This window comes from Patiria miniata, unplaced genomic scaffold (assembly GCF_015706575.1).
Source record: "Patiria miniata isolate m_02_andy unplaced genomic scaffold, ASM1570657v1 HiC_scaffold_20, whole genome shotgun sequence".
NCBI lineage: Eukaryota > Metazoa > Echinodermata > Asteroidea > Valvatida > Asterinidae > Patiria > Patiria miniata.
This window is the reverse complement of record NW_024037059.1, coordinates 31,948,278-31,974,843: the sequence shown is the minus strand read 5'-3', so window position 1 is coordinate 31,974,843 and position 26,566 is coordinate 31,948,278. Positions and strand designations below refer to the sequence as shown.

The window sequence follows — 26,566 nt, the reverse complement described above, 5'->3', positions numbered from 1 at the left end:
GGGCGTCAATCACTTCTCAAAAGTGTGGGGGGGACATACCTTGATCAGAACTGATGCGAGCGCGAAGCGCGAAGCCCTTACGGCGTGGAGGTTCGGGGCCCGCTTAAGGGCCCGAACAAAATTGGATTCTAGATGTTCTGTGGTGTGATCTGAAGCAATTTTTTACCACTTTCCTCCATGCTTAATCTAATATTTTCTTAGCAAAAGATAATTATTTGAACATCGTTTTCGAGGTTGGAGTCATTGAATCAGCTATCGGTATTCTGAGCTATAGGCGTGGGGTTCGGGGCCCGCTTAAGGGCACCGAAAAAAAAAAATGGATTCTCGATGCTCTGTGGTGTGATCTGAGGCAATTTCTTACCACTTTAACCAATAATTATCTTAGCACAAAAGATAATAATTTAAACATAATTTTCGAGGTTTTCTCAGCTAAAGGCATAAGAAAATTTTGTGAACATTGTTTTCGAGGTTGGAGTCATTGAACCAGCTACCAGAATTCTGAGTGGGGTTCGGGGCCCGCTTAAGGGCCCGCTTAAGGGCCCCGAAACATTTTGGATTCTAAATGCTCTGTGGTGCTATCTGAGTCAATTTCTGACCACTTTAACTAATATTTTCTAAGCAAAAGATACATTGTAGTACATAATAGGGCCCTGTAAATGAGACACGAGTTCAAAAATCTGGGGGGGGGGGGAGACATTTGATATTGTGTCCCCCACCCTTCAAAAAGTAGGGGGGGGGGGGACCAGTCCCCCTGTCCCCTCAGGATTGACGCCCATGGCGTCATGTAGATCAATGATAATTTTTTTTAGAAACTCAAAATCTCAGTGGGGGGCGCCCCCCCCCCACGCCCCCCCCCCCCCCCCCCCCCCCCGTGGCTACGCCACTGATTTCAAGGAATTTTAATTGGTCTATTATTATTATTTAGCTTATATGAATGGAGGAAAAAGTTTGTGCGTGGCCGATTCGCGTGATATCGCTGACTGAAACTGTGTGACCCACGAACCACCTGTCTATAATACGTGTTCCGTGGTGTGAGCGAGCAGTGCAGTGGGTGTTAATACGCATTTTAGATTATCATTATGCGCTATGTCACGCCGGTTGTCAGCTTACTGGTCCGCGGTCGCCGGTCGAAGGGTCGTTTCTCAGTGGTCATCATGTGGATCATTCGCGACTATTTAGATTTAGATCAATGATAATTTTTTTAGAAACTCAAAATCTCGGTGGGGGGGGGGGGGAGGCGACTGGGGGGGGGGGGCGACAAGGCTACGCCACTGTTCATTAGCGTCACTCGGCGTGACTTGGCGTGGGTCTCGGTATCGGCCAATGGAAGCCGGCCAAAAGGGTGGATATTGTTAATTAATACATCGTAAAGGAGGCTTATATGCGCATTTTTACTACACACCAAAATGGAAAAGAACCTTATTAATATTTGTGAGGCTTGAAAAGATTGACAGGTATTAAAACACCGTGTTACAACTTCTAAAAATGCACATATACAGGGCCTATATCAAGTTTCCAATTTCAAAGAAAAGTAATGAAAATATCACAACGATTTTTAGCTCATACTTGGATCATTACTGAATTTATAAGGGAAATTGCCCTGAAAAATTGCAAGCCGAAGATCTTCCCAAAACGGGAGCAATTAGTTTTTAAAGAATTCACCCGCCCAACATGAACATGTCTGTGTAAGAAATCGCCCTTCGCGACCACGCGGCTCAGTGCTTAAGCGGGCCTCGAACCCGTAATTTTTGGACCCACTTTTTGGGGGACCAAAATTCCCCCCCCCCCCAAAAAAAATGTGTTTTGGATCCCCCCTTGAGGCCATTATAATAGGATCGACCCTCTGTACCTGAGCGTCTTGACGCATAAAATGTGAATATGTTTGCAATGCAACGTCGTGAAAAAATTGCGATGTCATGTGAAAAACGTTGTGTTCCTTTTACGGGAAAGTTAGGGACGGGGGAAAAATAAAGATTTTTGTAAAGAGATTTGTAAACATATTTTTGCTTTGATGTCTTTTCAGGGCCACCATACCTGAAATTTTCTGTTTGGTGGGCTGGTGGGGGCGCCACGCACGGCGTATAATTAATTCTTCGCAACCGGCCGCGGATCCACACAGGGTTGGTGAGGGTAAAGGTTAGTAAAACTTTGATTGGTAAAATGAGGCCGTAATCTCTTTTATTCATAAACGGCCATATTTGGAGTAATTGCAGAATACCCCGCCAATCGAAGATCACCCCTAAAATTCAATGGCTACGCAGTTGCAGGGGCTAGAAAAAAGTCTGACTTAGTCTAAGTAAGACTGTCACGCCCCAACTATCGCATCGGTCCCAACTATAGTTGGGACTGTCCCAACTATAGTGCGGCAGTTGGGTCGGCCCAACTATAGTTAGGACTGGAGTTGCGCCGGATGCTTCATGCTTGATAGATCTTGTTGGATTACTTGATGTTCCGCGGCGCTGGCACCGTGTATTCGTCGTGCATGCATGCCGCAAGGCTGGCCGGTCACGTGGTACTGCCTAGTTGGATGAGTTGTCCAGCTGCTGGGTTTTATTATCCAGCAACATTTTGCAAAATTCAAAGATTGCCATGGCCGGCCAACTATAGATGGGCCCCACCCATAGCTAATGTCAAAGGTCCCAAGTCGGACATGTAAGCCAATGTAAGCAGAGCTGTAGAGAATGTTTTATAGGGCCTAGTCGTACATAGCTGGAGTTACCCAGCCCTGAGTTTTATCATTGGGTTGTCTATTATTAGGGCTGGAGCAAATTTTTCTCAAAACTTGTAGTATTTGCAAAAAAAATTTGAAAAATGTTCAATTTTGTCCCCATTACACACTAATTGCAACTGCAACTCACCCCAAACTTGCCTGGAATAACCATTACACAGGTCCTTGAAGTAAAAAACGATCCACGATGAAGATTCAGCCTCCAATTGCAGTGAAAACAGGAGGAATAACCGCTAACTTGACAACCTTGCTGGATTGGCCAGGACCGCTATTGGTTTGTGCACAAAAAAAATTGTGTACAATGAATGGCGGTCGATTACCATGCACGTACAGCTCGCTGGTACTAGGCGTTTTTGCGGTCGGTGCATGACGTGACGCGGAAGCGTAATACCCGATGACTGTTTCATGCATTAATAAGAGGTTCACTCGCATCACAGTGCGGTACTGGAACGGCAACCGTTGAGTTGGCCGGCTATCGTGCATTCATAGTGCAGTGTTACTGCCGTTCCAGTACCGCACTGTGATGCGAGTGAACCTCTTATTAATGCATGAAACAGTCATCGGGTATTACGCTTCCGCGTCACGTCATGCACCGACCGCAAAAACGCCTAGTACCAGCGAGCTGTACGTGCATGGTAATCGACCGCCATTCATTGTACACAATTTTTTTTGTGCACAAACCAATAGCGGTCCTGGCCAATCCAGCAAGGTTGTCAAGTTAGCGGTTATTCCTCCTGTTTTCACTGCAATTGGAGGCTGAATCTTCATCGTGGATCGTTTTTTACTTCAAGGACCTGTGTAATGGTTATTCCAGGCAAGTTTGGGGTGAGTTGCAGTTGCAATTAGTGTGTAATGGGGACAAAATTGAACATTTTTCAAATTTTTTTGCAAATACTACAAGTTTTGAGAAAAATTTGCTCCAGCCCTAATAGACAACCCAATGATAAAACTCAGGGCTGGGTAACTCCAGCTAAGTCGTACATCAATTGTAAACTATAGTTGGGACCGCCAAATAAAAATATTGCGGTGGCCCAACTACAGATGGTCCCCACCCATAGATAATTTCATTGGTCCCAAGTAAAGTCAGATGTGTATTAGAGTTGTAGGGAATGTTTTATAATCGTACAACAATGTACACTATAGTTGGGACCGCAAAATAAAAAGATTGGAGTGGCCCAACTATAGATTCGCCCCATCAATAACTAATTTCAGTGGTCCCCAGTAAAGTCAGACGTGTATCAGAGCTGTAGGGAACGTTTTACAGTTGTACATCAATGTCAACTATAGTTGGGACACCGCAAAATAAAAAGATCGGAGTGGCCCAACTATAGATGGGCCAGCCCAACAGTGGAACTTACAGTTGGGACCGTCCCAACTATAGTTGGGACAGGCCCAACTATAGTTGGGCCAGCCCAACTGTGGAACTACAGTTGGGACAGGCCCAACTATAGTTGGGACAGGCCCAACTATAGTTGGGACCGATGCGACAGTTGGGGCGTGACAAGACTAAGAGTAAGAGTAAGACCAATGAAGACCTAGCTAAGTGGGGCTGTTACGCCCCAACTATCGCATCGGTCCCAACTATAGTTGGGCCTGTCCCAACTGTAGTTCCACCCACAGTTGGGCTGGCCCAACTATAGTTGGGCCTGTCCCAACTATAGTTGGGACGGTCCCAACTGTAACTTAAGTTCCACTGTTGGGCTGGCCCATCTATAGTTGGGCCACTCCGATCTTTTTATTTTGCGGTGTCCCAACTATAGTTTACATTGATGTAGTAGGCCTACAACTATAAAACGTTCCCTACAGCTCTGACACACGTCTGACTTTACTTGGGACCACTGAAATTAGGGTAATCCTTATCTTTAGGACACCTCTATTTTTTACGAGTCCAGTTCAAAACTATTACATTTGCAGATGACTGTCTAGTACCAAAGTGACTTTTGCAGGCTAAAGCCATGAAAGCAGTCTTTTTTCTTCACATAAATTCATGTTACTTGTAATTTTGAAAGCACTTTGTAAGAAAATGTGACTTTCCTACTTTTTGGCAGTTTGCCATCTTGGTTTTTGAGTCAGTTTTCTGTTTGTTATTGTCGTGTTTTTCCCCTTGATTTCCCTAAAAACTACGCAGTGGCTATCGTTACGGCAGCCGTAACGCATTTCCCATTTTCTATCGTTACCGTAGTACTGCAACTTTTATAAAAACATGAGAAGAAAATATAAAATTAGAAGGAAAAAAGTGAATTTGAACATTATGAAATTCAGACTTTATTTCCCTTTAAAAAAAATCCTCCAAAGCCTCAGGTTAGAAAAGGAAAAAAATTAGAGTGCAAAACTGAGATGCGAACCCCCAACCTCGCGGTGCAAAATCCTACCATCTATCGACTGAGCTGTCGCACTGCTCGCTAAAACGTGGGGAAACAAATAATTATATACCTGCGTGCGTATCAAAAAAGTATCGTAGAGGGCGCTAAACAACTGCTGCCGTAACGATAGCCACTTCATAAAAAGTAAAGCCCTGCCAGCCTCTGTCCACAAAATTAAACCTGCTGATATTCAAGCATGGAGGAATAAGAACATCCTCCATGATTCAAGAAGGTGTCATGACAAGAAATTTCAGAATGTCACTTTTGAATGTCATTTCGTCAGTTGTTTTGGTGAATCTTTTAACCTCAAGTTATAAACGATTAGGAACGGGGTCCTAAAAGTAAGGATTACCGAAATTAGCTATTGATGGGGCGAATCTATAGTTGGGCCACCCCAATCTTTTTATTTTGCGGTCCCAACTTAGTCCGAGTAACTTGGACCCAACTTATCGCCTTTTTTAACATTTGGACATGGTCTGGCAATAGTGGGGTCCAAGCTAATACCGCGACCTGGACAACATCATCCTGTCACTGTCCCAAAAATCAACATTTTCCAACAAAAAACATCAGATTTCACCTTCAAAACGGCCTCCAAATGACTAGATATGCCACCTGAGTAGTCCGAGTAACTTGGACCCAACTTATCGCCTTTTTTAACATTTGGACATGGTCTGGCGATAGTAAGGTCCAAGCTAATACCGAGACCTAGACTACACAGTCCCAAAAACCAACATTTTCCAACAAAAAACATCAGATTTCACCTTCAAAACAGCCTCCAAATTACTAGATATGCCACCTGAGGTACAAGTAGACATCGATAATTAAGATGGTTGTACTGAAGTTTACTTACGATCCGGAAAAAAGTGAAATTTTCCGTTCAATTCTGAAGACCCCCTCTGCCTAGGTTGTCGTTGTTGTGCTCATGTTCAAAACTGCATGATAATGGCGTCTGACCTCGACCTCATGCAAATGTCTGGACGGCGCGCTTGCGCATAATGCACTGCATGCACGGCAGATTCCCCTGCGCCGCGCCGACGACTGTTTCCTGATGTAGAGCGCCAGCCATGCGCCTGGCTAGCCAGCGCGACTCCTAGGCGTACCGCGAACTTACACAGCACTCTACATCAGGAAACAGCGCCGTCCAGACATTTGCATGAGGTCGAGGTCAGACGCCATTATCATGCAGTTTTGAACGTGAGCACAACAACGACAACCTAGGCAGAGGGGGTCTTCAGAATTGAACGGAAAATTTCACTTTTTTCCGGATCGTAAGTAAACTTCAGTACAACCATCTTAATTATCGATGTCTACTTGTACCTCAGGTGGCATATCTAGTAATTTGGAGGCCGTTTTGAAGGTGAAATCTGATGTTTTTTGTTGGAAAATGTTGGTTTTTGGGACTGTGTTGTCTAGGTCTCGGTATTAGCTTGGACCTTACTATCGCCAGACCATGTCCAAATGTTAAAAAAAGGCGATAAGTTGGGTCCAAGTTACTCGGACTACCACCTGAGATACAAGTAGACAAGTTTACTTACGATTCGGGAAAAAGTGAAATTTTCCGTTCATTTCGGAGAGCTCCCCTCGCGATCTTGAACACGTTAAATTTCCGATCGTGTTTAATGTTTGAACGACGCGATTTCTTCTACATGCCCAGCGTACATTCGATGGTCCCCGTATCCCGAGTGCGATTCCGTTACCGAGCGCGCGCGATGCATCGATTATGATAATGAGTCACGTTTGTAAACACATACACTGTACATGTGCATTTCGAACTGTAAAAGGGAGTCGGGAACCAGCTTGAACTGGTACCCGCCATAAAAGCTGCGCTAGTTCCCGACTCCCTATTATCTTTTGAAATGCACATGTGTTTACAAACGTGATCCAGTCTACTCATTATCATAATCGATGCATCGCGCGCGCTCGGTAACGGAATCGCACTCGGTATACGGGGACCATCGAATGTACGCTGGGCATGTAGAAGAAATCGCGTCGTTCAAACATTAAGCACGATCGGAAATTTAACGTGTTCAAGATCGCGAGGGGAGCTCTCCGAAATGAACGGAAAATTTCACTTTTTTTCCGGATCGTAAGTAAACTTCAGTACAACCATCTTAATTATCGATGTCTACTTGTACCTCAGGTGGCATATCTAGTCATTTGGAGGCCGTTTTGAAGGTGAAATCTGATGTTTTTTGTTGGAAAATGTTGATTTTTGGGACAGTGACAGGATGATGTTGTCCAGGTCGCGGTATTAGCTTGGACCCCACTATCGCCAGACCATGTCCAAATGTTAACAAAGGCGATAAGTTGGGTCCAAGTTACTCGGACTAGTCCCAACTATAGTTTACATTGATGTACGATTATTAAACATTCCCTACACACATACAAACTTATCGCGGAAATTCACCTATGCAAATTGGGGTCAACACGCCCCTCATTATGACGTCAACGTTGAGTTCGTGCTTGCGCTCATGCCATGAATTTCGGCCCGACTCGCTTCAGTTTTATGAATGAAATCATTATGCATCGGAGAGTGCACATGCCAGAAATTTACAGTAGAAAAACTCATGATATCTGCTTTCTTTTGCCGAAGAAAGCGTCAAAATTGATGAACTATTGCTTGAGTTTTGACAGTTTAAACATTTTTTAGCGTTTTTTTTTTAGGAACCAAAACTTCTTATTTTTCGAGGGAGTCCATCTTTTTAATCCTGAATTTCTTCCTTATCGAACTTGGTTCGGGAAAAACTGAATTAGTTCCATATAGAGCAGGTTTTCAGCTGTCCAATGGTGTGGCACTTGTGGGTGGTCGGTCTGATACGGCGATGGTCGCGAGCAATATGCATAAAAATTGCTCGCTAGAACTGCCCAAAATTGCGAATGATAGTGAAGTAATCACGTGATATAAACACGTGCTACGTGCAGGAGATATATATAGCTCAATGGAAGACGCCTTACAAAGATTAAAGGGATCCCGTTTGTTTAAAGGGATCCCGTTTGATGAAATGTGTGTGTGTGTGTCTTTTTTTTTCTGTCCCTTTTACCCTGTATCCCGATGTGACGGGGTTGGGCGGTGGGTTGGAGTGGGGGAGGCCTGCAGGTGGGGTGGGGGAGAGGGAGGGTGAGGGGATGGGGGGGGGGGGGGGGGTGGGCCGGGGGAACAAAGACACGGTGGGTGGAATATTCACATTCTTTGGTTGAATGGCCATTGCACATATCCCAACACCTTGAGGGGCGGGGTGGGGTCCCCTGGGTGGGGAAAAGGAATGGGAGGGGGGTACTGAGAACCAGGATGGTGGAATACTTCCTGTCTTTAATTTCTTAAACCTGCACCATATATCAGGACCCCATGGAAGGGGAGTGGACATAAGGGGTTGCCGGTAGAGGGGGGGGGGGGGCCCTGGGGGAGGATGCCTCGTGAGTGTAGAGGGGGGCCGGGGGTAGAGTACTCAAAACCAGGAGCCTGAAAATCCCGGGGGGGGGGGGGGGGGGGGCCTCAAAAGGAGGAGGGTGGAATTTCACATTTTCTTTTCTTTTTTCGGTCCTTGCAACATATCCCGACCCTTTGGGCGGTGGGTGGTGGGAGCCCCCACCAACACAGAAATCTTGATATGCAAATTAGGTAAACAGCGCCGCTCATTATAGCATCATCATGAAATCATCTTGCTTACGCGCATGCCATATACTTCGGCCAATTTTCGGTCAGACTCCTTCAGTTTTATGAATAATATCATTGTAGGCCTACATCGGAGGATGCACATGCCAGAAATTTACATGCTGAAAGCAACATAATGATGTCCGCTTCCTTTTGCCGAAGAAAGCGTCAAAATTGTTAAATGAAAGGGTGAGTTTTGACAGTTAAAATATTGTTTTAGCGTTTTCCTTTTTGGAACTCAAACTTCGTATTGTCCAAGGGAGGCCATCTTTTCAATCCTGTTTTTCTTCCTTCCAACATTTGGTTTGAGATCAAATGAATTAATTCCGAGTAGTTGAGGTTTTTAGCTGGCGAATGGTGTGGCCCAAGTGGGTGGTCGGTTTAATAGTGCGATGGTCGCGAGCAAACTGCATGGAAATTTATCACTGGAACTGCCAAAAATTGCGAATGATTTTCAATTGATCACGCTGGCTATATCCGGCACCGCGCGCGTTCTAATAAAAACCCAAGATTAATAAAATAATCAAGATGTTTTGTTTTCTGATGAATGATGTGACTTTATTATTGGGAATACACCTTTCTTTTTTCCTTTCCCCTGCCCTGGATACCATATTCCAACCCTGGGGGTGGGGCGGTGGGGGGGGGGGGCGTGGTGTTCAAACCACGCCAAGAGGGCTGAAATTTGTTTTCCAACAAGTGAAGTTTGTCTTTGAATTTGGTGCAATTACGTTAAGTCCCGACCAGACTTTCTTTTACTGTGATATCATGGACCGGGTGGGGGGTTGAGGCCGGGTAGGGGTTGTGGGGGGAGGGATTTCCCAAAACAAAGAGGGTGGAATGTCCTTCATGTTTTTTAGTTATTAATCTTAAGACGTGCTGCTCTTGGGGGGGGGGGGGGAGAGAGAGGTGGTGCACTGTTAAAAATGTCCGTAAATTTACGGACTCCGTAAAATGAAAAATTCCGTATTTTTTGCCGTAATTTTACGGACTTTCCGTAAATGCAAATATTAATTATGCTAATTAACGCGATTACAATCAACCAAATGTGACCAAACACCTACAGATAATAAAGTACATCCAATTACATGTTGTTATTTCACCCACAACCGTGTACACATGTCCAATCTCATGTTAAGGGTCTGTTTATTTTACGGAATGAAAAAACTTTTTCCGGAAATTTTTGCTGCCAGCAAAAAAAATAGCGCTCCGTATTCCTGCAGCAAAATTTCCGGCAAAGTTTTTTTTCATTCCGTAAAATAAAGGAGGGTTGAATATCCCGGGGAGCCTCAGAAGGGGAGGGCCTGGAATTTCCCAATCTTCTTTTGTTTTCATCATCATCATCATCATCATCAGACGTCGTAGGCTACTGCCCGTTGACGCAACAACCGTCCACTTCTTATGGGTTGTGTGACTGGTGCAGGGATGACTTTCCTTCGCCTGAAGGGTCGCCGCAGTTAGTTCAGCCACGCTGAGGCCGCTCCACCTGGTGAGGCCGTCTATCCAGCGGAGTTTGGTCCTTGCATTATATCCCGACCCTTGGGGCAGAGGGTGGGGGCCCCGACAAAATATTCACAGAAACCTTCGTATGCAAATTAGGTGAACAGCTCCGCTCATGATGATGTCATCGTCAAGTTCTTATTTAATACGCGCATGGCATCGTCTTCGGCCAATTTCGGCCCAAGTCGCTGGGAGTCCATCTCTTCAATCCCGTTTTTCTTCTTTCCAATATCTGGTTTGAATTCAAATGAATTTATTTCGAATAGTTGAGGTTTTTAGCTGTCGAATGGTGTGGCACTTGTGGGTGGTCGGTTTGACAGTGCGATGGTCGCGAGCAATATGCATGAACATTTTTCAAAGGAAATGCCAAAAATTGCGAATGATCAACACGACAGTATACACGTACGTACGTGCAGGAGCTACGGAAGAAGCGTTACAAAGCTTAATAGGGATTCCGTTTATTAATGGCCCTTTTTCGTCTCTCTCTATCCCAAAGCGATGGGGCGGGGTTGAGTGGGTGGGATGGGGGAGGCCCGCGGGTTGGACTGGGGGTTGGAAGGGTGGGGAGGTTGGGGGATGGCGGGGGGGGGGGGGGGGGGGGGCCGTGCACCGGGAACACTCCATGCAGACGTAGACCAGGTGGGTGGAATATTCACATTTTTTATTGACCCTTTTGGCCTTGCACATTATCCCGACACGTTGGGGTGGGGTGGGGAGACTCCTGGGTGGGGGAGGGAGGGGGAATGAGAGAGGCACGGAAGGGGGGAGGGGTACGCAGAACCAGGAGGTTGAAATATTTCCTTTTTTCCGTATTCTGTCCCCTGGGGCGGGATGGAATATACATTTGTACCATGGGGTGAAAAATATCCTATTTTTTATACAATGATGTTTTGGGGGTTTGTTTGGGGGGGGGGGGGGGCTTTATACGAAAACTTAAAAGCTGTAATCATGAAAAAATATAAAATTAAAAAAAAATGCAAATTGCAGAAACGAATATCTCATATCTCTTTTGTGAAAATGTGGTGGCTCTGAAAAGAGCCGTTTTGGTTTTAGTTTGTTGATTCGATGATTTCTTCAAAGGCTTGGCCGACACTTTCTTCTGCTTGCTCGATGTGTTCTTGCTGGCTGGCTTCTTGGCTGGCTTGGTTGGCTTGGCTGGCATGGCTTGGTGGAGGATTTCTTGACAGATGTATATTTGACTTGGAGGGCGTTTTCTTGGCAGCTTTCTTGGGTGACTTCTTCGGTGCGGGTTTCTTGACTTTCTTCGCCATTGTGGCTTTCTTGGCTTTCTCTGCAATATTTGCTTTCTTGGCTTTCATTTCCCGTTCCTTTCTTGGCCTTGATACCCTCCTTCTCCTTAGCTGTCTTAGCCTTGGCCGGCAGCCTTCTCTTTCTCCTTGGTGACGTCAAGCTTGAACGTAATGGCGGCTCCCTTACATGTCATCCGAGTGTGCCTCCAACTTCATTGATTCATGTTTTATTATTTAAAAGTTCACTCTAGCATGGCTTACACAGAAATTCTTAGGGTGGATTATCTGGATCCGCACGTCCGTACCCTCGTGGGCGTACCAAATACCTCCCTTATACTTTCTATAGGCATGCAAAAAAAGAGGATTTTTTTCGCCTCTTTGGTTGACGTTCTGACTTTGTGGGTCCTTTTCCCGCAAGTTCAGAATATTTTCTCTTAGTATTGGAGCAAACTACATGTATTTGAAATGCCTTCCATTGTCAGAAACCAACAAAATAGAAACTGCATTCTCATGTTTAGACGATACACAATAACATCAGAGGAGAATAACAATCAGTACTGACGAACTGTTCGCTCACAAGATGCCTTTAATCATTAGTTCTCCATATTTGGAGTATTTTGTATTCGGACTATTCATCATTTTCCACCGTTTCCAATGACCTTTCAATAACATTGAACTTAAAGTGAAATCTTGAGGGCTCCGCTAAGCCTCATAGGTCAGATGCATTATAGGCGCTAAGTCCGGCAAAATCTAATCCCCAACCAAATATAAGGCCCATAACTTATAAAATTCCGACTCCTCATATAATAGGGCCGACGTCCATGTAGGTCCGACGCCTCATCAGTCCGACGCCTAATAATTCGGAAATTTCGGGCGCGTCGCGGGGCTTATCATCGGAGGAGTCGGACTTGCGATATATGGCCCCAACCTTGATAGTTAAAGCCTCCCATCTACGGAACAACTCGAAATTTCGGTTAAACAGGGTATGCAGTTAAGCAGGGTATAGGCTATGTTTTATTTCGTAGTACTATGCACAGTTTTCTTTGTTTGTCCATGGAGGAATGGTTTGAATTTCAAGTTTTGACTTTATCGAGATTTCGCTTATTCCAATTTGTCAGCGTTTTCACGAAGGGGTGAATTTGCCGCAATGGGTGTTAGGGTTAGGGTTTAATGGTTAGGGTTAGGTTTGGGGAACAGGTATAACATAATGCACCCGTTGAATTTGCAGTGGTTGTCAGAAAAGGAGTTTTAAGTTGGTCACGTTTTGGAATAAAGATTTCGCCTACTACCGACTAATTTTTGTAACAGAGATGAAACTTCAAAGATGTACCAATTACAGAATAATGGAACAATAATTGCGGAGTATCGTAACTAATCCCCATAGATGTTTGTCTGGTCGTGAAAACTGAATCCCACACATTTGGAAGTTTGGCAAATTGCCGATACCCATTCCCCACCCTTTGCGCGAATTTGTCTCTTCGTGAAAAATCAAAAGACATTCAAGTGAAGTTTTCTCAACATTGATTGTTATGATTTCGTTGATTTTATCTGATTTTGACCCATGTTCATTACGTGGCAGTTACCAATTTCAGCCGGAAAAAGAATTTTTGGGGAAAAAATGTATGATTTTTGGACTGATAATTTAGTCCCTCCGTGAAAACGCTGAAAACCTTTTGCAATTTGATTCAAAAATTTCAAAACTATTTTTTAAAAGATTTGTCATGCTTACTGCTTACTGCTTACTTTGATTCGATTTTTAATGAACGAGTTTGTGACTATGTATTATCCTGGGGGAGATGATAATCTGGATTGTTTGTTTTGCGTCTGTTCTTTGACGACTCTTCGGAATTCGATCCGTCTGCCCCCATGATCTACCCCTTTGATTTCATTGGCATCGAGTGTATTTCCTTTTATTTCCATGTCTTTGCTGTTATAACTTCTCGACATTATGCACAAGTGGTGAACATTCATATTCGTATTTTTATTAGTCATGTAAGTTAAAAACAGATACATTCTTGTCCTGGTGTAAAATCATAGAGTAAAATCAGTAAAAACAGCATGCAAGAACTGACAATAGTATAACTTACATTTAAATTAACCTATGAATAAAATATGCCTAACATAATACATTTTAAAATGATAACAAAAAGACTGACAGCAAAAAGACATGATGCTTATCCGTCCCGGGCTAGCACTGTGACAATAAAATATAACTTAAAAATATGCCGGGGAAAAAAGGATAAGAACTTTAAAAATGTTTTTTTTTTCCATTGTCGTAAAAACCACAGGTTCAGATTTTGAAAAGTTATTAAACTTAAATAAGGCTATTTTGTAATGTGTTTTCCAGTGGCTAATTCACAACAAATGATGTAGGAATCTATACGATCTTTCATATTTGCTGTATTATTATGTAACTTTGAATATAATCCAATTGCATTTTGGTCAAAAACAAAATGAAGCAAGCTTCGAGTTTAACTCCGTTTTAAAAAATTGACTTGAAGCCCCGATCCCCTGGATCATCCAATACATGTACATACATGTACACGCATACGCATTTGTATGCAGTATGCATGCAGCGCATAGTAGTGCCTGGCCTTGGCGTGGGAACGTATCAGATTACATATCGGCCGACCGCAATATCGATCGGTTCAAAACTAGATGGTCCGCGCGGGAATTGACCTAGATTGACCTGCAAATGTTCGGGTTGTCTGTGACGTAGGCAAGTCACCTACATATTTTTTTCTAAAAATGACTGCAAGTGCGCAGGCGTGCAAATTCCCGCACGATGCATAGGCCTAGTTCGTTTGTGCTACAGCTCTGTTACATTTCCGACTTTACTTGGGACCTTTGACATTAGCTATGGGTGGGGCCCATCTGTAGTTGGCCGGCCATGGCAATCTTTGAATTTTGCAAAATGTTGCTGGACAATGAAACCCAGCAGCTGGACAACTCATCCAACTAGGCAGTACCACGTGACCGGCCAGCCTTGCGGCATGCATGCACGACGAATACACGGTGCCAGCACCGAGCAACTCCAGTCCTAACTATAGTTGGGCCGACCCAACTGCTGCACTATAGTTGGGACAGTCCCAACTATAGTTGGGACCGATGCGATAGTTGGGGCGTAAAAGGGCTATGTACCCTTAGTCTAAGTACTTAGTAAGACTAGCCTAGCTACTAAGCTAAGGGGTAGCCCCACGGGGTACAACTTTGGAATACAGGGCCACTCCATTCTATATCCGCGCATCCATGGCTGCGTGGATGCGCAGTCGGTTTTCTATAGCGCCCTCTATTGATTAAATTTACTTCATGCCCACTCATCCGCACATCCGCGCATCCAGGCATCCAATAAAGGGCCCTCTATTAATTACATTTACTTCATGCCCACTCTGCATCCGCGCATCCATGCATCCAAGACGAAATTAGTGGGTAGGTTGGGGTTGGTTTTAGATAGGGAAATAAAGCAGTGGGTCCTAGGGTTGCAGACCAGTAAATTGGTCCGAAATTGCCTACGCCGGCCAAATCATGATTTGCATGCCCTCAAAATCTTCAGTATTTGAGCATGTTGTGGGCCATGAACTTGAGGGTTTGTAAAAAATATGGGTGGAAGCCGTGCACAGGACTGTGAGCTTGTAGTTCGTTCAATTTGGATGAAATTGGGGCCCTTAAACTAGTGCTCTATTTTGCAATGGAGTGTAGGCATCGTTTTTCAAAATGGCGATGGGCTTCAGGACTATTTTCAGGGGTGATCATCTTCGGATGGAAATTTCTCCTAAAAGTCATCAGTTGACCCCCCGAAAATTGAAAAGAAAATGAAAGATGATGAAATAAGCTTTAATTTGACGTGTGTCTCGAACACCTTGGAGAGTTGTGAGTATTTTCCCCGAATTTCTGAAGTGGGAGCATTTACCATTGGGGTCTATGGAAGTTTATTTACTGGTCTGCAACCCTAGGGTAAATACAGTAGAGGGTCCTGGGTAAATAAAGCGCCCTCTATTGATGATTTCATGCTCATCCACCGCGCATCCAAGACATCCCAAACCGTCTCACTCGGTATATATACTACGTATTTGTCAATAATTCACTCTTTATACCGCCCTCTATTTTTTTATACATCTACGTTCATACCGTACTATACCCGCGTACGCATAGGAGAAGTCTCGTATACCAACGTTGCTTCGTTCTCAAAAGAGTGCCATTCTTCTCACTCCTCACATCGCATCCAACTACAAAAAAAACAACCTTTTCCGGCGTGGCCCTGCATTCTATAGTTACTCCACATTTTGGGGTGAGGTCTTCAAGGGTAGCTGGAGTTACCTCACCCCAAAATGTTATCATTGGGTTGTTGTTTAGGGCTGGAGGGAATCGTCAACATGGACATGATGGACTAGCAGATAAAAATGTAACCGTAACACACTAATTCCGGCGAACCGTGTATTGTAGGGCCCCTTTTTTGTTTTGATCAAATTAATATAAAAAAATGTTTATTACAAAAAAATAACATTGTCAACCTAAAGCAGACTTCAACTTCAAGTTCTTTCAATAGACACCTTTTTTTTAACAGTAGAAATTACGATTTTCCTATGCGGTTTACGGGCCAGTTGGTGGTGTGCAGCGCGGCTTGCATGCTCACATTCCATCGCGTGGTAATCACCATTTTTATTTTCGTGTTGCGTTTTGTCATTGTCATCTTCATTTTACCCCCACATTTCCCTTAAAAAATTCATTTATCTATGATATACCTGTATGTTCTTAATGCCGCCAACTAGTTTGGTAGGTCAAATAATTTAAAAGTGGATTTTGTTTCCTACTATAGGATCCGGACCCGTAGATACACGATCGCCCTAATTCCCCCTTGGACTCACCCAAACCTTCTCTGGCATACATTGTAACCACTACACAAGTCCTTGAAGAAAATAATGATCCAGGATGAAGATTTAGCCTACAATTGCAGTGAAAAAGGAGGCATTTGCCGATCAAGTAAGTGTCGCCGGCCAGAGCGGTAGGCCTAATTGGTTTGTGTACAAACAAAATTTGTGTACAAAGGAATGGCAATGCGTGGTCGATTACCATGCACAGTGCACACACCAGTCACACTTGCCAACTGGCGCTCAAGAGCACACCTGACGAATGTTTGTCGGCCAACTTCGGCTGTCGTCGTACCGCTGCCGCGTCAATGCACAAACCTCATACTGCAGCAGTGATACATGTACTGTTACATGGTAATTGACCTCGCATTGTCATTCCTTTGTACACAAATTTTGTTTGTACACAAACCAATTGCCGCTCTGGCCGGCAACACTAACTTGATCAGCTGTCGGTAATGCCTCCTTTTTCACTGCAATTGTAGGCTAAATCTTCATCGTGGATTGTTATTTTCTTCAAGGACCTGTGCAGTGGTTATGTCGGGCAAGGTTTGGATGAGTCCCAGGGGGAATTAGTGTGTTACGGGGACAAAATGGCACATTTTTGAATTCAATTGTTATATCTGCTAGTCCATGTTGATGATTCCCTCCAGCCCTATATGACAACCCAATGATAAAATGTTGGAATGAGGTACCTCCAGCTACTTCCAGGCGATGAATCAGTACTTACTGCGTAAATTGAATGGCAGTGGATATTTAGCCGGATCAAGCTTTCTTTTACTAAATGATATTTTCAGGCCTGCCAACTCTCACGTGGCATTGAGTGTGAGACTTAGGCATTTCAGGTTATTCTCACGCTCTCACGCCCACATTGTATTTCTCGCGCTTACAAAATAAATAAATAAAACTCGAACATGATGTTTAAGCCATGAGAGTGAAAGGTTTAGATTTGCGTCCGAAATTTTGCCAGATGACAGGAGGCTATTTTTCATTTCTCATTTTGGAAAGAATGTTGCAACCTGACGCTGCTTTTTTTCTTCATCGTCTCAATGAAGGTCAGTCATTGCAAAAATGATGATAAGACATGATTCCGGCACTGAGAAATATTTCCAATTTTGTTAGGAAATGCTTCAAAAAATTGTCTTGACTCTCCATTGAATTGAAGTTGTACACAACCGCTGATGTGGCGTCGGGTTGCAGCATTCTTTCCTTCACTCTTTTAGTGACAAATACATTTCTTGACCGTCTTCTAAATCGTGGCAGTGGTGAATGCCGCCACGCGGCGTGATTCTTGAACACGACAGCGGGCCCGACACGACAACAGCACGGATAGCAGAGCACCATCGGATCCCATTTAATCCCTGAAAAATAGTTCATTGTAAACAAAAATATATGTTAAACATGCTACAAAATGTTCTTAATGTGATCCACAGTTTCAGGCAAATCAGTAAAATATTAAGTGAAAATATCAATTGGAAATAGGCCTACTCAATTCTATCATGAAAACAAATCGAGAACAATGCGTGCTGAAATGCATATGTGGAAGTTGACTCTTGAGATGAAAGTTTCCATTGGACTAATCAGATCAAGCGATAGAAGCAGCGCTTGGTAAATGCTGAATGGAATGGGGGAAACTCGAGGACAAAACTGCGCATGTAGGTGAAAGCATGAATATCCGACTCCATGGACTCGGTAGAATTGTGCATGTGTAAGTAGACCCTATGATAATATTAGGAGAGTGACTGGTCAAGTGCAAGGGATTAACCAATAATGGGCTCCGTGCGCTGACAAAGAGGGCGCCCTTTTACCTAGCAACGACGTCCCATGGGCGGGACATTTCGCTGGTTGACACGCACCGTTCCTTGTGTGTGACGCACGTACACCAGGGAGTTTGTACTATGTACACGCAGTGGCCGCGCTTCACGGCAAATGAATTGCAGTCAGGCAAGATGGCGTCGGTCGGTCACCCCCAACTGTACTTGGTTTACCGATGAGGGGGTACTTGTGAACAGAGCGGATAGGGAAAAGAAGTCCAGTTTTCACCGGGGTAGGATTTTCATATGACACCGGCACACAGGACGCACTATACACGTGATGTGTACTGCGCTAGCGCTATGCAGACGGGATTGACGATTGCGAAGTTGCAGCCTGGCCTTGGTCTCTAGGGGGTTGTCAAACACATGTACAGCATACACCATATAGCATGTGGAAATATGCTTAAGTATCTCATTTTTATGCAACTATTAAAATTATGTTTTTGGATGTCTTTTGTCATTGAGAATAGTATTTTTTGAAATGGTGAAAGTTTTGCAAAATAATGAATTTTTTTGTGCGGTTGCTGTGGGGAGGTGCGGTCGTTGGACGCAAATCCAAAACTCTTTCTCATGGCCTTAACATGTTGAAATGATATTTTTGCCCCCAAAAATGATTAACCCTAACTTTTTTGCTAGGATGTAGCCTCAATCCTGCAAAATCCTCCAATTGGCCTCATGGAAAAATAGCATATAGCCTCAATCCTGCAAATTCCTCCGTTATTTCTTGAATATGGTCCATGGAGGGATGACCACTGCCTGAATCCTGCAAAATCCTCCGGCTATGTCTGTCAATAGGCTGAGGCAGAGGCAGTGACATTCTGGAGCAGTGCGGAGGATGTCAAGTATAATCAAGAACTAAATTTATGCACGGCTGAGCATAAACAACACAAGGTCCGGCCCAAGACCTTGACACAGTGCGTACTCCGAAATCAGCAACGCACTTTTGCCATGTAACCTCAATCCTGCAAATTCCTCCAATTTGCAAAAAGGATTTTGGAGGATTCAGGGCGGTTAGGTTTAAGTGGTCAAAAATTTCCTCAGATTGCACCACAAGTGTGTCTAGCCTTGGTCAAGTGTTCGTCATTATCCGTCCGTACAGTTAGAGCAGCGGCATATCCTTGCTATGCAGTGCATGTAAAAATACAGCACGAATAGCAACCTCATGCGGCCATTAATTATATATGCAAATCATTTGGATCCGATCAAACACCTTGGTCCAATCGGTGGCGAAAGCTTATGTTTTTCTTTATTTTGCACTAGATTTCTAGCACACGACCTCACATGCGAATATAGATAAGTTTAGGCGGGGCTAATATGTGGCATGTCCAATCACACCTTGGTAAATCCCGACGTCATCAAATTATTTGCAGCTATTCGCCTTTTGCGGACGTGCCAGAAACCACATTTTTTGTGCATCGGTGCTGTGTGTAATGTGAGACACACAATGTGTGTGCACACATTGTCGATTATGACCTTTCACCGTGCGCAAACTATTATGCAAGTTTCCACGCAACAATCAACTTAGGGCAAGTTCGCGCAAGGACTATAGTTAACCATTGGTCGACTAACGCTTGCCCGAACTCTGTCTAGTCGACGATGGTTAACTACGCTAGTCGACTATTTGGAACCAACCTACTGGGGTTGGTTGCTTCGCTGGTAACCATAGCCACGCGCGTTCATAACGTACAGCAGGGAGCCAGGATCCAGACGTTTTGCAATGACATTTTGACCAGCGTTCGACTAGAGACGTTCGCACTTTGCTATTAGTGCGCAGGCGTAAGGTACGTCACAAATCAACCACTAGTAGACTAATGGTCCTTGCCCGAACTTGGCCCAATTAGACTTTTTAAGGTCAGCTTTGGCTATTTATAACATAATGAGCACCACTCCCAAAACCTCACATAGACGATTGGACCAAAGCGTTCGTCTAGATCCAAATGATTGGCATATACATGTACATGTAAATAGTGGCTGCATGGGGTCGCTGTTGGCGCTGTATATTTTCATGCACTGCTGCAACATAGCCATCTGCAGTCAGCGCGTGGCGAGGATATGCCGCCGAATTGGGGTGCTGTGGTCCAATGGTTACGGTGTTGACTCGTATGCCGTGGTACATGGATTCAAATCCCGACTGTGGGAACATGGTGCTTGTGTGCTTGAGCAAGGCACTTTACCATTATTGCTTCATCCTTCGATTGGGATGTAGGCTGTAGGTCCCGTGTGTTGTGTAATGCACGTTAACACTTACCGCTAAGAGAAGGGGTTTGCCCCAGTGTTTCTGGCAGTGGCTGCAATATGCACTGCAGCACCTTGTAAACCCTTATAAGGTGCTTATAAATAGGTCTTGTATTTCTCATAAACTTTATTTCCCTTTCTTTAATAATAGACATAATTTCCAGCACCTTGAGTGCCTAATTGTTGGTAGATACGTGCGCTATATAAGACTCCGATATTATTATACCGTACGGACGGATAATGACTTTATCTAGAAATCTTCATCCATCTGGCCAAAAAACGATGATCAGTCATCAGCTCCCACAAATATCGTCTCGAAAATGAGTTTATAATTGCTGGTCTGCGCGCCCGATGCAACACGAGGTCATGAACTGTACAATGCATATTCATAACCTTGCCCAAGCAAGCTTTGAATTTTTTAAAAATATGACAAATTTATCTGACAGTGTATCATGTCCATACTGCAGGAACAGCCATGCCATTCCTTCATGTCCAAGACTGGGATAAGCAGTTCATTGGCCTACAGTATCCAGAATCACCTGTCTTAGAGAAACCAAGATGTGCTGATCTTGAATTAGACTGGCTGCGGTGTGCTGATGGCCTGGGCTGGAAACGAGCAAAGAAAGAGTGCAAGGTCGAGATGGAAGACTTCTGGGAGTGTGCTCAGGGTACTAAGAAGGTACGTCAGTAGATAAGTAAACCTTAGTCCTCCTGTCTTTTACTGTTGTCTGGGTTTTTGTTTTTAGGTGATCGGAACACAATGGGAGACTTTTGAGACGGTGGTGGCAGCAAACACACCGGTCCTTTTCCATTGTGTACGTCATGTTTAAGCTAATGCGCGCATGCTCAGTTTGACATAAACAATGAAAAAAGGACCAGTGTGTTTGCTGCAACCAACGTCTCCAAAGTCTCCCATTGTAATGGCTTTTACATATTTTCTTGTGTTGCCTCCCATAACATCCCATTTTGTTTGGTCCATGACTTAAGTTTTGCATATTTTTTTAAAGGTTTATGTAGTCAATGTGTATTTTACAATTCCCCCGCTTACTGTGTGCTTTTGCCAAATAAAATCATTTGCTCCACAAAGGCTATCAAAACTGGCCCCTTATAACCAGTTGCTGTTATTCAAGGTAAAGAAATATAAGACTGACGATACTTTATAACTGGAAAAGTTAAGTCATGCCTACAATTAAATGCATATAATCGTAAATACCCGAGACAGTTCACTTATAATTGGTTGAGAGCCTGTCATGTGGGTGGTTTTAAACCGCTGGTAAAACACTGCTGCATTCTGTGCCATATCGCTCAGTATGCGCTGTGTGCCAATCTCAATACAAGGAGATCTGTAGCACTACTCATGCGAGGCTCATACTATAGACGGTTACATCTCTATAGTCCAACGTCCCATTGATCCAACATCCCATTGGTACGACGTCCCATTGGTCCGACGTCCCATTGGTCCGACGTCCCAATGGTCCGACAGCCCATTGGTCCAACATCCCATTGGTCCGACGTCCCATTGGTCCGACGTCCCAATGGTCCGACGTCCCATTGGTCCGATGTCCCAATGGTCCAACGTCCCATTGGTCCGACGTCCCAATGGTCCGACGTCCCATTGGTCCGACGTCCCAATGGTCCGACGTCCCATTGATCCGACGTCCCATTGGTACGACGTCCCATTGGTCCAACGTCCCAATGGTCCGACGTCCCATTGGTCCGACGTCCCATTGGTCCGACGTCCCATTGGTCCAACGTCCCAATGGTCCAACGTCCCATTGGTCCGACGTCCCAATGGTCCGACGTCCCATTGATCCGACGTCCCATTGGTACGACGTCCCATTGGTCCAACGTCCCAATGGTCCAACGTCCCATTGGTCCGACGTCCCAATGGTCCGACGTCCCATTGGTCCGACGTCCCAATGGTCCGACGTCCCATTGATCCGACGTCCCATTGGTCCGACGTCCCATTGGTACGACGTCCCATTGGTCCGACGTCCCATTGGTCCGACGTCCCATTGGTCCGACGTCCCATTGGTCCGACGTCCCATTGGTCCGACGTCCCAATGGTCCGACGTCCCAATGGTCCGACGTCCCATTGGTCCGACGTCCCATTGGTCCGACGTCCCATTGGTCCGACGTCCCAATGGTCCGACGTCCCATTGGTCCGACGTCCCAATGGTCCGACGTCCCATTGGTCCGACGTCCCAATGGTCCGACGTCCCATTGGTCCGACGTCCCAATGGTCCGACGTCCCATTGGTCCGACGTCCCATTGGTCCGACGTCCCATTGATCCAACGTCCCAATGGTCCGACGTCCCATTGGTCCAACGTCCCAATGGTCCAACGTCCCATTGATCCAACGTCCCATTGGTCCGACGTCCCATTGGTCCGACGTCCCAATGGTCCGACGTCCCATTGGTCCGACGTCCCAATGGTCCGACGTCCCATTGGTCCGACGTCCCATTGGTCCGACGTCCCATTGGTCCGACGTCCCATTGGTCCGACGTCCCATTGGTCTGACGTCCCAATGGTCCGACGTCCCATTGATCCAACATCCCATTGGTACGACGTCCCATTGGTCCGACGTCCCAATGGTCCGATGTCCCATTGGTCCGACGTCCCAATGGTCCGACGTCCCATTGATCCAACATCCCAATGGTCCGACGTCCCATTGGTCCGACGTCCCAATGGTCCGACGTCCCATTGGTCCGATATCCCAATGGTCCGATGTCTCATTGGTCCAACGTCCCAATGGTCCGAAGTCCCATTGGTCTGACGTCCGATTGGTCAGATGAAACATAATACTGTGTAGTTCCAATGGTTCAGGTTGACTAACCCTAACCCTAAACCTAACCCTGAATGGGACGTCGGACCAATGGGGCGTCGTACCAATGGGACGTTGGACCAATGGGACGTTGGACCAATGGGACGTCGGACCAATGGGGCGTCGGACCAATGGGACGTCGGACCAATGGGACGTTGGACCAATGGGGCGTCGGACCAATGGGACGTCGGACCAATGGGACGTTGGACCAATGGGACGTCGGACCAATGGGGCGTCGGACCAATGGGACGTCGGACCAATGGGACTTCGGACCAATGGGATGTCGGACCAATGGGACGTCGGACCATTGGGACGTCGGACCATTGGGACGTTGGACCATTGGGACGTCGGACCAATGGGACGTTGGATCAATGGGTCGTTGGACCAATGGGACGTTGGACCAATGGGACGTTGGACCAATGGGACGTCAGACCAATGGGACTTCGGACCAATGGGACTTCGGACCAATGGGACGTTGGACCAATGGGACGTTGGACCAATGGGACGTCGGACCAATGGGACGTCGGACCAATGGGGCGTCGGACCAATGGGATGTTGGACCAATGGGACGTCGGACCAATGGGACGTTGGAACAATGGGTCGTTGGACCAATGGGTCGTTGGACCAATGGGTTGTCGGACCAATGGGACATCGGACCAATGGGACATCGGACCAATGGAATGTCGGACTATAGAGACATCCCCCCATAGACATGACCACAGGGATGTTTCACAAAACATGAAGAAAAATTGTCAAACAAAATCGTTGGAAATTTGTTAATTTTTGATTTACATGTATTTTGACTTTTTGACTGAAAAGGTATTTATGAATGGGAACTACATGTACATGTAAATATGTGCTTGGCCAGATTTAAACAAGTACGTTTAAAACCGGCTTGGGGCCTGTTCACGGATACTGGCCGGAGCTGAATCCTCCACCAGGCCCCTAGCCAGTTTTAAACATCGGCCTACTTATATTTAAACCAACCAAGCACATGTATTCCCTTAATTATAATACATAATTAAAAAAACAAAAATTGTGCACTATTTACAATCTGGCAAGAGTAAAAAAATATGCTGTGGTTAAGTATTATGGTGTGAGAGCGATTTTCTTTTGAATGAGCTGAGCGATGTTATTCATGTAGAGCAAAATGTTCATGGGAAGACCATTCCACAGGCGTGGGGCAGCTATACGCAGGCATGCAAATTTTTCCCGGATCAACTGATTTCCTGGTTTTCACTTCACACTTATGCCATTAAAATTGAAAACACTGTACAAAGTCTAGTAAAGTTAGGAGTTTCCTCTTCTTATGTTACTTCCAAGTTGCATGCCTGTATACGGACAGATCTAACCCCCCCCCCCTCCAATGCGTTAGAGACTTGGCTTATAAATGTAGCGTGTTTGGCTCTTCAATACATGTATATGTAAAGTGAAATCAAATAATTTCTTCAATTTGTTCGTTGGGTTTGATATTTTTTTTATTTAACAGATGGCAAGATACCACACAATCTTAAAGGAAAGGAAAAAGCAGATGGCAGAAGGCAAATATACTCCACCACCTGAGCATCAGTAGAAATGGTTCAGCACTTTAAGTTTTGAGCAATGTTTATACTACTTTTCGAATATATGTAAGATACATTCAGAGTAGATTTACAAGTTTACTTACTGAGCGTATATTCACTGACCTTTTATGTCAGCACAAGTTAGCCAACTTCAAGGTCTTCACAATCAAAGTCTTCACTGATTACTGTATCTTGTCTGCCTGATCGTGTGGCAGGTGCCGGTTTGTAAAATGAATGATGGCCAATGGCATTATTTGGTCGTTATTTGCTGCATATACATAAAGGAAGCCAAATGTTACATTTTTATGGCATGCATGGATAGGATTTGGCCCTGCAGTCTTAGGTTTGAGCCATTCATGTAGACTGGGATGGTTGGTTGGCTTTCCTGGCTTGTCTTACTGGTTCACGTTTTGGCAGATTTTTGAACAACCTCAATCTCTTCTTAATACCAAATATTACAATATGTTTATTGTACATGTAGGTCAGGAATTCGTTATCGGTCCACATGAACATCTTCAGCTGTGTTTTGGTTATAATAAGAATTAAAAGTGGTTCCCAAAAGTGGTTTTATATGCTTATACAGTACATATGTATACCCCTTATCCCTTGCACATTTTAATCACACCAGATGGTTATACATCAGTGTTGTGTTGTGATTAAACACATGTAGATGTAGATTTTTAAATTTAAATCCGCAAACCCCAACAAGGATACACTTGCACACCAAATACCTGTTTAAAAATCCAAATAGCCTCACAAGATTTATGCCAAAGATTTACATACCAGTAACGTTTGTTGGTTTCTCTGTTTCATGTGATTACAATACCCCTAGAAATGTACCAGTAAACAATGAATCGAAAACACATTTGATCAATATTTGGTTTATTCTGCAGTTGATTTCGTCACTTGCTGTGTTTTGAATGTTTCTGTATTGACCCAGCATTTCCAACATGATTCACGTTAGGCTGGTCTGCATAAAATCAAATCAAATCAAATAAAACAATGTAGTGAAACAGATGTTATACTACCATTATGTTTGTCACTTTGAGTGTGTTTGTTGGATAAGTCCAGAAACAATTGTACTGTTTGTATGCAAAAGCAACGTACGTAACAAAAGACTTCTGCCCTCCTCAGCATGTCAATGATTTTCGTCATTATCGTCCTGGCAGAAGAAATGGACAATTTAGGCGTGCCTGGTGGGCGCAAGATGGGGCACCACCGCACAAGAGGAGGATCGTGACTGAACGTCTCACTGAATTGTTTGGCGATCGCTTCATCACATTAAAACCGGCCCGTCGAGTGGCCCCCAAGATCGCCAGATCTTACCCCATACATGAACTGAACTTTTTCTTGTGAGGCCATGTTAAGTCTAAGGTGTACACCACTCCACCAAGTGACCTGGATGACCTGCAAGAACGTGTTACTGCCGAGGTTGCTGTTGTGAGGCAGGATGCCGCAGTGATTAGGTGCGTTTATGACATGCTGAGGAGGGCAGAAGTCTGTGTGTAAAGAAATGGTGGCCACGTCGAAGACTGAATCGTGCATGCATGAAGTGCAAACGTTGCATTCCCTCATGACGATTACCATTAGGCCTAATCATTGACTTGTAAGGTCATGCTGTTGTTAATGTTTTGAGGAAGGCGCAACTTGAGTCCAAACTTGGTGGGCCTGTGGAGGACTAAGGGTTAATCCAATTTTCTTGAAAATTTGTGAGCAACAAAGCACATGCCTAAACTTCCCTACCGCGGTGTTTATGTTTTAACCATTTCACTTTTG

The 26,566-nt window shown here is 44.7% G+C and overlaps 1 protein-coding gene across 1 annotated transcript; it reads left to right on the top strand.

Moving 5' to 3' along the window:
* Positions 1 to 2,033: 2,033 nt before the first annotated feature.
* On the top strand, positions 2,034 to 25,820 carry LOC119728681 (NADH dehydrogenase [ubiquinone] iron-sulfur protein 5-like). Its single transcript, XM_038201003.1, has 3 exons — positions 2,034 to 2,136; positions 20,872 to 21,083; positions 24,718 to 25,820. The coding sequence occupies exons 2-3, from the start codon at positions 20,880 to 20,882 to the stop codon at positions 24,799 to 24,801; spliced, it is 288 nt and encodes a 95-aa protein (XP_038056931.1). The 5' UTR covers positions 2,034 to 2,136; positions 20,872 to 20,879; the 3' UTR covers positions 24,802 to 25,820.
* The last annotated feature ends 746 nt before the right edge of the window (positions 25,821 to 26,566 follow it).

Coding starts and splice junctions, on each gene's coding strand:
- LOC119728681 (XM_038201003.1), top strand. CDS start 20,880: ATGCCATTCCTTCATGTCCAAGACTGGGATAAGCAGTTCATTGGCCTA. Junction 21,084..24,717: donor GTGCTCAGGGTACTAAGAAG/GTACGTCAGTAG, acceptor TTTATTTAACAG/ATGGCAAGATACCACACAAT.